The following is an 11,385-nucleotide window of genomic DNA, read 5'->3' on the forward strand; positions in this document are numbered from 1 at the left end:
CTCCCACAGGTCGATTAAAATAAACTCTCAAAAGGTTACTGATATATTGGATAAGTTCAGTATAATATGAAAAACTGTAACAGTTACCCTTAAGGCCCAATCATACTTCCCACATTGCACATCCGCAGACCGCTTTAGACTTGCAAAGGTGCAAATGACTGTCCAGACAGGGATACTGGCACACAAGTGCCCAGTATGCGTCCATTGCTGTTGTTGCTCGTTGCTCTGGAGTATTCGCAGTCGAAGCACACATCTGTGCGGTCACAAAATTTGGACTGCACACACTTGACTGCACATGGGGGTGGATGACAGTATTTATCTCACACAGACCAAAATATCCAGATATGCAGATTAAGTATTAGCATTATTGGGCCTTCACAGTTGGCAGGAGTTCACAATGGCTATTTGCTAGTAACAACACATACCGTACGACCAAACTAATTAAACAAATTCAAACACACTATATTTTTAACGAACCATTCTGAAACGTCCTGCTGTGGCTGCAGAGTCTCAACATCTTCAGGAGGAGCCTCTCCTTCTGGGTCCTCTTGTCCTCTAGTTTCTTGTAGAAATGCTGTCTTTTGACCAGAACCTTAGAGTTGCTGAAATTCAGGACCAAGGCTGGATTTGGTGCAAGACCCTTCGAATACAAATAAATCAGTATAATATGCAACCCTGAGAAAAAAAACAATCTATTCCACAAATCTTCTTGTCCACTTTATCCAACCGACTCCCTGGACAACTTGTTGGGTCATCATAGGGAAAACACCGTCTCACCATCTAACAGCTTATAGCCAATTCAAATACATGTTTTTGAACTGTATGAAGAATGCAGAGTATGTGGTGGGGAGTGGGACGACGTACACAAATAGGTAGAGTGTGTAAGTTCCCCAAAGAAAATCCTTCAGTCCCACACTGGAGTCAAACCAGGGACATTCCCCTGAGGTTGAAGTTGTTACAGCCTTCACAATCCGATCTGGCCTGCCTCTCCCCAGGCTACGCCACTGTCTATCAACTTGTCTTCTCGGTCACCCACGTCAAGGCTACGAGGCGTTGGAGTCGATCTCACCGAAGGCAGAGTTCACCCAGGATATATCAGCAATCCATCACACGGAAACAGAGAGACAGACACAAACACTCACACTCATGTGACACCTACAGCATCAGACATTTATAGACACCAATTAACCTCATGTACTCTGGGAGGAAACCATACCGGGAGAAAACTGTCACACAGAAATGCCTCAAAGCTTAGTCTGGGCTTGAATTAGGGTCATTGTCCATGTGAGGACAGCGTGCCGACCACTGCACACGACCCTGTTCTGCCAGTTGCTTATGTATCTTCAAAGCCACCCGTTCCTGCCCGACCTCCTCACTACTTTTGATGTTATCAAGGAAATCCGCTGTAAAACACACTGAAATCTACACATCAACTTATGTTGGAAAAAGTTTTTTTGTTAACGAAATTGTTCTGAATTACGTGAATATAAGAGGTGTCTTGATATCATACTGATAAAAACATTGAAAAGTAAGTGCGCTTTACTATTGCTTTTTTACAAACTTTTACATGTTTATTCTTCACCTTTGAATAAAGCTTGAGTTTCTTTTCTCTTTTGCTTGTTGCCAGATTAGAAATCTCTTTATCATGATACCCTTACCAGAACTGGTGTCCTCTGGAGAGTGGAGTCTGTGACAGATGTTCTGAGCTTTTCTCACCTTAGAAACTGGCCTTGGTGCCTTGAGGTAACTTCAGGGATTAACCCTGGGTAATTCATACTACATTCACCGGTATAAATCCTCCCGGTAGCTGCTGTTTAACCTGCACCGGACCAGGTTATGTTCTGGATAAGAAACAAAGCTCACCAAGTCCTGGAGTCTGGAAATTTCTGGCTTTGGATGCGGCAACAGTGTTGCATTTGGCTTGGTGGATGTTTTAATTCTTTATATTTTCAGAGGATAATTGTTCCTTCAATACATACATTACGTTGCAGTTTCCCTGTGTGTGTGTGTGTGTGTGTGTGTGTGTGTGTGTGTGTGTGTGTGTGTGTGTGTGTGTGTGTGTGTGTGTGTGTGTGTGTGTGTGTGTGTGTGTGTGTGTGTGTGTGTGTGTGTGTGTGTAATTGGTCAGATGCTGCAAACTGCGCCCCTTTCATGTGAAGAAGCACTGATCTTGAAGAGAAAACACTGATTTGAACTATCAAATTGTTAACCTGCTTCATGTTGTTGCTAATCAGGATCACGCATGTCTGGGTAAGTCAACCCAGTAACAAAGAGATATCCTGGGTATGTTTATCCAGATTTGTTGTATACGCCCCTGGTCGGTCGAGGTCTGCAGCAAACATTGTATGAACTTGTTCCAGGCCCACATGCGACATCAGAGCCTGTTCTCAGTGCATTTTCTGTGTATAGACGAGCATATAGATGTTGAAGCAGTTACTTATCTTCAGCTTCTCAAGTTTAGTTTACACTATAAAGTCAACACAACATTGCTTTCTACATATAATTACTGACCCACATATCCCATTATCTATTATCAGCACTGTGGACATTACTAAAAATCTGAATTTATGCTTGTTCATAAAGCAAATAATTAGTTGAAATATTGTTAGGATTTAAATTTCAATTGGAATTTTCTCTAGTCGGAAATCAAACGCTTGTGTGGACATAGTTTGGGTCTGTTAGTGTTGATCCATGACGATTAAAGTCCTGTATTTTCAACTGCCAGGGATTTGGTGAATGGGGATACGATTTTCAGCATAATCCAGGACTGAGAAGAACCCCAAATTGAGTGCAAAGAAAATAAGCAGCATCAAAACAGCTGATTATCAACAAGTAGAAGGCAGCAGATAGCTCTCCTCTTGGCCAATTACGTTTAATTGTGGTAGTGAATATATCACAGCTCCTTTCAGCTCGAGCATAAATGGCCGGCTCAGAGAGCCTTTGATTCATGTCATTATCATAATCTTTTATTTTGTACGTTGCAGCAAAACATTATTTTGTAACATGTTCTCAAAACTGTTCATTAGAGGATGGGTAACCTGAAAATGATGTGAGGTTTCCAGTGGTTTAGCCTCCTCTCCACAGCCAAACAAATGACTAAACAACATCATTACTTTTACTGCTTTTTTTTTTTTTAGCTGGACGAAAGTGTAATTGATCATTTCTTTGTTTAGAAGTCACTTTCTGACGACGAAACGCCTACATGAACACCAGAGTTCAGTAGAAACATCAAGAACTGGATGAACACTGGTCAGCGTAATTTCTTGAGTTAATAATCCAAATGAACATAGGCTGCACAGCGGTGTAGTGGCAAGTGCTCTCGTCTCACAACAAGACTAACAGTTTTGAGCCCGAGCTTCAGACTTTCCTGTGTGTGTTTCCCAGATTACTCCAGCAATCCATAAACAAGATGACTCTAAATTTGGGGGATTTGCGTGGCTTATTGTGTCTCTGTGACGTCCACATGATGGATTGCCTCGCCGCTCTTCCCCTGGGGCAGCTGGGGAAGGAAAATTTTAACCCCAAGTCAAAAAACACTGTTGACAGTGGATGAGCGTAAAGAAAACATGATATTCTGAAACCAAAACAGGTCACAATTACAAGATTTTTTTATTTTTTTTTATTTTAATCAATCAATTCCTGATTTTAAACTGCTATTTCAGTACATTATCTGATTCTTTTAAGTAAAACACCTTGTGTTTGACATGTAGAAAACGTAACTATTCCTCGGAGTAAATGTTGGCAGCGCTGGTATTGATTTAAATACCATTCAAATTCTCGAGGAGTTTTCCTGAATAGTAACACACAACCGCCAACCGCTCATCTCTGCAGACTCTCTCTCGGTTTAGGGTGCAGTGCCGTCCAGTTTGAGACGAGCAACGGAATCAGAGGCCACATCTGCTTCGCCCTCCTCTTCATCCTCTTCTTCATCTTCCTCCTCCTCGTCTTCGTCGTCCTCCTCCTCGTCTTCGTCGTCGTCATCGTCCTCCTCGTCGTAGTCATCCTGTTGATCTCCCCCTCCGGATGCAACTTTCTTCCAGTAAGCGTCGTAGCCTGATGCCCCGTCGTCATAATAGTCGTCGTCGGTGTCAGCCTGCCGGCCGAACTTCAGCGTGCGAGCTGCGGGGAGCACACAGGCATGACTTTAGCTTCAGAATTTAGCTCAGGGTGGGAGCTGTTAGGGGGCGAGGGGATTCCGCCCCTCTCGACTACACTTCAGCCTCTGCTCAAGGTTTTTCATCACTTTTCGAGATCTCGGTAAACTATTGCAGCTCGAAAAACACAGTAAAGTTTGAAATAGATATTTGAAAATATCATATATTCTGAATTATAGGTCACATTTGTTTCTTGTTGTTTGATTGGCCATGCAACTTCCATTAAGAAGCAACTTATATATTAAAATATACCAGCACATACTACCTGGTACCTGTAGATGGAAGTGTATGTATGACAGCAAAGTGCGGTTACACTTTCACCCTCCAAAAAAACATTACTACTGTACTTGACTGTTGGCACAAGCAAACATTTGCCCAAATGAAACACTCCAAAGCAGAATTTAAAACTACATATTCAAAGAATGTGGAGTGCCTAAAAACAAATTTAAGGGGCTGATGAAAAACAGGGAAACTATTAACAAAAATAAAATGAAGAGTGTTAAATGTGTCATAAAGCATCTTATAGTCCGGAAAACACGGCAGATGCTTGCGATGGAATTGATTGAACCTTAGAAACTGCAGCATTATTGGACTCTTCATCTGGGATATGTTTCTCTAATCACAGTAACTATGTGAGAGACTTACTGGACATGCTGAGGTCTTTGGTCTCTTGTGTCTCATGACCACATTTGGGGCAGGGTGGAGCTTTTCCCTTCTCCTGTTTGAAGACTTTACTCTTGGCGTGGTCATCGCAGTAGCAGGCCTGCGGGGAGGGAATGCAAAGTTCACATTTCAGTTGTCACAAGGAAAAGTGGCACGGGCATGGTGTTGATGCAAATTTCAAACCTCCTCTTGAAAAACATTAGAATGCAACGACAATCTTTTTGTTCTCCTGCCACGACTCAGCTCTCCTGCCCTCCTGCTGCAGATTCTGCTGTGTTTTCTTGTTTAGTGCAGTTTAAAGCCGCTCCTTTTCCCCTCTGCATGTCTACATTACAAAGGCTTCGCTCCTTTTAAAGGCTGAGCGGAAATTCACTTTGCAGAGTTTCGAATGCCAGCTTGTCATACGGTCGTTGCATTGCGCCACATTGACACAGCAGAGGTGCTTATGTAATCGTGCCCTTCAGTCTTTAGATTTTCTTTTCCTCAAAGGAGCTTCTGTGAATTACTTCACGAGAAAACTTAAACGTGCACAGGAAAGCAGCCAAAGCGATTCTACACAACAATCCCTGCTAACAGCCACTTTACAGAATGACTATTTTCACAGTTACAGAATTTCAAGAAACAAATCGTATTCAACCAGAAGACAGCTGTGTATCCCGCCGATACCATATATGAATGTTACACAGTGTTAATCTATGATCAATTTTACTAGAGGATGGTTGTTGAATTAGTACGACTATTAGCATCACAAATGTTTGTTGTTGTCATGGCAGTACAATCATCTGTGATGTTTTATTCCTGGCTTTAATATTAAATTTGTCATACTTTGACATTTCATCCTAATAAACAACAGCTTTATGCCTAAATATGCCCGGATTAACTATAAATTTGATGTAGTTGTAAGCGAGTCTGCTTCTCTGTGTTTGAATGTTTGATGGACTGGTGATTTGTCCAGATTGTGTCCCAGTGACCCAATAAAGTGGTTTCAGAAGATTGATGGGTGGTCTCAGGAGGAGCACTGCTTTTTTAAATAGCATTTAATATTTATAGTGATCTAAACTCTTTGATTATTGTACAAATAAAACACACAGTTACAGTACATATATACTAAACCAACACACCAAGACGCCACTTTGATTTGTCTCATTCACATCGTTTGAATCCTACATAATACATTTAGACAGAAAGAAGCAATGACTTGTTTTTTTTCTTCTATCTTGCAGTTAAGTTGACTTAAGAAAAGGCACATTAACTATTTACTGCAATGCACAGTGGACTGTATGTATGCACCCTTGCTTTCATGTTACACTTTTTTCCTTCAAACTAAATTTAAACACACCGTTATTTTGTCTGAAGTATATATCAAAGAGAAGTTTATTTCTTTTGATGGCAGGTTGCAAATGTATCATATTAAATGTCATGTTCAGAATAATTTTATGGCCATAAATACGTCAGGAAATTGTCCTGCTTATTATTTTAAGCGATCCAGTAAAAGTGACCACTTGTGTGCAATAAATAGAGGTTTGTAATAAGAACTTATCCCCAAAAACAAAGTGCAGCACATGTCAAAGTAAGAACTATTATAAAATAATGACACTTGATCTCTTAATTATAGCTTTGACACATTTTTTTTTTCTTTTTCTGAAGGGAGTGCCCTTGTGCCGGTGTGAAGCAGAAAGCTTTCTGGTTTGTCAGTTCTAGTACACAGTTCCTGTTGACCCAAGAATATTTCCGGTTGCCGGGCAGACTGAAAGTGCAACGCAAGCAAAAGTGAAATCTAATGGGCCTCTGTCTTATCAGTTATAAAACATGGGTTGTCCACGATGTGAGACGGTGGTTTTTTTGTAATGCAAGTGCAGCCCAAAGAGCAGGCCAACACGCACAAAAATTGTTGGGAATTTTGAGGTGGAGATAAGACGTTCCCTCACCTTACAGCGCAGGCAGGAATGTTGCCCCAGTCTGTTACATGAAACACCTTCAAGAAAGAAACAAAAAGAAAAATGAAATCAAATTAAAGTGTAAACATTTCCATCCACTTGAATGCAGCCTTACCCTCGAGATATTTTTCACTAGAATGGATAAAATAAACTCCACTTTCCTCATTAACCACAAAAATCCTCTGAATGGCAGTGTGGAACCGTATGACTCACATTTGTATGTTTCTGCCTGGAGAACTTGGCAGCTCGCCTGGTGCTCAAACTGATCGTCCTCACACAGGAAGTTTGCACAGAAGGAGCAACGGAAAATTCGCCCTCCTATTGAGCAAAGGATAAAAAAAACAGCCAGTGGTGTTGTGAGCGTGTGTGTTGTGTGTGTGTGTGTGTGTGTGTGTGTGTGTGTGTGTGTGTGTGTGTGTGTGTGTGTGTGTGTGTGTGTGTGTGTGTGTGTGTGTGTGTGTCAGACGTGTGTCAAAGAGGGGAGTGGGGAAATCTCACCATGATCCCAGACACTGCGATAACACTCAATGCAGTCTGCATCCGTCAGGGGACAGATACAGGCGTGAGTGCTCAGACATTTTCTGCCGTGGCACACCCAAGCTTCACAGAAGTCACACACTGCCCCCTTTTGGCGAAGTAGAGAATCACAAAGGACAAAAGGCATCATAAGTGTAAAACTTTTTTCATCCCAATAGAGCCAATAAGATTTAAGCCAACCAGCGGTCTAGGACCCCCCTTGGGCAGCTGTCACTGGAGGCTTTGGCTACCCAGACACCATTGAAACTATTTTCACACATACCAAAGAAAATTATAACAAGAGCCCATCTATTCTTTCTAAACCCTATATTTGTTCTGTCGAAGGCTGCTTCTTCTGTATGGTAGTGATCGATCTCCTCAAAAGCCAGGATAAGAACATCTGATTTAAGCAAAGGCACTGTTTGTGTTTCATGATCAATCTCATGTTTGTGAGCTTGCAGTCAAAATCCTTCAGGAAAATGGCTGCACCTTAAATTCGTGTGTACTGTCTCTTTTAAGACAAACTAATTATAGATTTTTACAAACATTGCACACATTGACAGAAGATCAAATGTGACCACTGTAAGCACGAGCTGCAAGCAACATTTTCCACACTATAATAAACCACATTGAGACATTCAATAGATAGATGTGGTGTGTTTGCCTTCTTCATTTTACAGTACATGGTTCTGTTCTGTACCAGATCAGTCTTATTCAGTTTATTATGGAGCTGCTGTAACTCACCACCATGGCCATCCCGGTGCTGTGGACTCCTGGATGCTTAATGACACAATCCGATGACTTCATACACTTGGTTTTACCTTACAACACAAACATCTGTTATTTAATAGAGTGAGAGTATACATTTCATCCAACAATCTGCTAATTTTCCATACAAAGAAGGGCTGTATAATGTGCTGTGATGCACAATTACTCACCACATTGAGCACAGACAGGCAGCTTCTGCACTGAGCTACAGAAGTAGCAGAAAGCTCTGTTTTTCTGTTTCCTAACAGACACAACAGAGAGGAAATGTGTTATGCCCAAAGCACACCAGTACCTAAACGTGTCTCGTGACCAGTGTTTGACTCACCTCTGACATTTGTCACACTCCTACAGAAACACAAGAGAGGAAACGATGTAATTAAATGTTTATTAGTGATTTGTAGTGGTGTATTACTATTAGCTGGGCCTGCCGGTAGAAAGACGCACCATGTTGACGTTACACGGATGCTTGGCCACGTCGACGTGTTCCCGGTTGGCTCGGGTCTGTTTCTCTCGCTCCTTCCGGCTCTCAGCCTTTTTCCGGGCACCGGTTTTCTTTTTGGGCATCTCTGTGTCTCTTCAGGAGCTCGTTTGGTTTCCTGCAAACATAAATAGAAAGCATATATCTTCATGCAGTGACGATATATCGAGGACAACGTTCAATTCAATCAGGGACTAACACATCTGAAACCAGCTGAAAGAGTGACTAATATGTGTGCCACAGAGTGAGGATATAATTATAAAGAGAGGAAAGTTTTCCAGGTTTTAGTCCACGCTGGCTAGCTGCAGCTCAAGCGGGCTCTTATAAAAACGACACCAAATAGCTCATGATCAGTATATTTAAACTTTTAACACGCGCTGGTCAGTTTATATACAAGGTTAAGGCTGTATAGAAGCTCTATCGATAGTTTCAAATGAAGGACATAGCTGTCATCTTAATTTTACCGAAAAAAATTATCATATATTTTTACCGAAATGATGAGCACGGCGACGACTACGAGGTCCGTCTTGAAATCGTGTCCGGGTCGAAACACTCACTCCCGTCACACCATTCCGAGCCAGAAGGTGGTCAGAATAATCCGTAGCAGGAGAAATTACATTGGAACTAAAAGCTTGGCCATGACAGCATTATACTTCATGAATTTGTAAAAAAAACAAACAAAAAAAAAACAACAACAAACAAACAAAACAAAACAAATCTTTTGCATAAACAGTTTTGTACCAAAAGTGTGGTTAAAAAAACATCAACATAAAAGATTACCTTGTATATTTGTGTGAATGTGTGAGAAATATTGTCTCCCTCTGTGGCATTTCATGTTGTGTGTGAGAGAAGCTCTACCTCAATCATAATCAAGTCTATTGCCATTTATTTTTTATGTATAATGCGCTCATTATTAGAATTCCATCTCATGGCACTTTACATTATAACGAAATAAAAAAAAATTGCGATTTCAAATGAGGAAGCATAAACTAGTTCATTCGTAGATAGCTGAAATGAAATATTGCCTTTTAGAAAGAAAATCAGTTCCAGCAGATTTACACGCTAAGGTGGTACATGTCTACTTGTAGGTTGCCGAAGTTGACGCAAACACTGCTGACCTGATGGGGTGGGAAGCATAGATCATTTGCTTCCAGTTTTATAGCCAGAGATACCTGATAATACATAAAGGTATAAACAATGGGTCAAAATGGAGCGCGCACCAATAGGCAGAGACACATAAAGTTAGTTATATGTAATGATAACGTCTAAATCGATGGATAGCAAAACGATAAGATACTCTCATCAGCAGAATGATTGTAAAGATAGTTCTTATTTAAAAATGAGAGATGGCTTATTTTTGGTTAGAAACAGTGGTGTAGTGGTCCCTGGAGAAGTGGGTATACTCTCGTTTTTGTAATATTTTTTTTAAAGTAGCATCTTATTAACATGTATTGTTTTATAACTTATAAAACAATACATGGTAATAAGATGCTCGACTGTAAAAAAAACTAAAACAATCACAGGGACCTGCCGTTGGCCGGGCCTAGGGCTCAGCCGTTGGCGAGGTCCCTAATAAGTGAATGTGTGAATGTGAATGTGAATGTTTGTATTAAAAATGTATACTGAATATTGATTTTTTTTATATTGATTTTGTAGACATTTATTTTGTAGAGATTATATTTAGGGGTGAAATTTGTGGTATACATCAAATTGGGACGGAAATATCACATCGAAATGATCATTGATCGTTTCGCTGATGTGAACACAAAGCAACAGCAGATGGCGACATCATCCCTTTTACAAAACTACTTAGAAACGTCACGCGTATATAATACTGTACAATCAGTAAATATTACTGTTTTTTATTTTTCCTCTCTCAATGTGTGTGTACTCCCTGTCAGACATGGGATAAGCTATTCAGATAAGCAAATCAATGTGTATTTTAAAAACGATATATATGTGTTGATGGCATAAGTTCTTGACGCATCCCGTTTTCCTGTTGATTTCTTCAACTTATCAGGCGAGTTGCTATGTGTATAAATATGTAATAATGATTACTGGTTGTTTTATAGATTCATAATAAGATGTGCTGTTTATGTCACTATATAAGATTATATGTATGGTTTATGCTATCACAGTGTGCTTTTGAACAATCAAACTCCATCTTATTGTTACCAAACCTTAACATTATACATAGTCATTTGAACTGTCTTGTATCACAATCTCGATTTCAAACAAACATAGTAAAGGGATGGTTGACTTCAAACATAATGCTTTATTTCTGATCTTCAAACTTTGTTTACATTCTACTCAATAGTGTGACTATTTTTTACACACTAAAAACTAAGTCAGGGTCAGAGTTTGAATTCTGTATGCACAGCACACTGGCTGCTATACAATATTCTGATTATTGCTCTGCCTGTATGAGCATTTTGGGGACATAATTAAGTCAATTTCTGTCAAAGACGATGCATTTTTTTTTTTTTTTTTACTATTTCCGTGTTCCAGTCTTGCTGTATAATAGATTCAATATTTCAAGTCTGATCATCAGAATCAAAACGTATTTGGGCACCATTTGGTTACATTATAATCTACATGTTACTGTAGAATTAAGGACAATAATGGACGTAGTTTAATGTTTCTGCAGTCACGTTAATCATTTATTATTCAGCCGCTCCACGTGACATCATTCGTCAGAATAAGCGATTGGCGACGCGCAGGTCACGAGGTCGCGAGTCCCCAGCCAATCAGAAGCGCGATCTGCAAACAGCTGACGGTGAATAACAACACAGCGTCGTCCTCTGCTGCAGGTGGCGGAGGAGCTCCAGCAGCACTCTCCCGCACCTCGACAACTCTTCCAACACTTTGG

General features: G+C 40.4%; 1 protein-coding gene across 1 annotated transcript; it reads right to left on the bottom strand.

Annotated features, from left to right (window-relative positions):
* Positions 1-3,619: 3,619 nt before the first annotated feature.
* On the bottom strand, positions 3,620-9,044 carry znf330 (zinc finger protein 330). The gene is made up of 10 exons (XM_080520241.1): positions 9,007-9,044; positions 8,483-8,634; positions 8,364-8,383; positions 8,209-8,279; positions 8,015-8,091; positions 7,253-7,379; positions 6,968-7,072; positions 6,746-6,792; positions 4,800-4,917; positions 3,620-4,119 (listed from the first exon to the last, which is right to left on the bottom strand). The coding sequence occupies exons 2-10, from the start codon at positions 8,600-8,602 to the stop codon at positions 3,845-3,847; spliced, it is 960 nt and encodes a 319-aa protein (XP_080376367.1). The 5' UTR covers positions 8,603-8,634; positions 9,007-9,044; the 3' UTR covers positions 3,620-3,844.
* Positions 9,045-11,385: the final 2,341 nt, after the last annotated feature.

The sequence above is a fragment of the Blennius ocellaris genome, assembly GCF_963422515.1.
Source record: "Blennius ocellaris genome assembly, chromosome: 3".
Classification (NCBI taxonomy): domain Eukaryota; kingdom Metazoa; phylum Chordata; class Actinopteri; order Blenniiformes; family Blenniidae; genus Blennius; species Blennius ocellaris.

Coding starts and splice junctions, on each gene's coding strand:
- znf330 (XM_080520241.1), bottom strand. CDS start 8,602: ATGCCCAAAAAGAAAACCGGTGCCCGGAAAAAGGCTGAGAGCCGGAAG. Junction 7,073..7,252: donor TCGCAGTGTCTGGGATCATG/GTGAGATTTCCC, acceptor TTTGCTCAATAG/GAGGGCGAATTTTCCGTTGC. Junction 4,120..4,799: donor CAAAGACCTCAGCATGTCCA/GTAAGTCTCTCA, acceptor TGCTCCCCGCAG/CTCGCACGCTGAAGTTCGGC.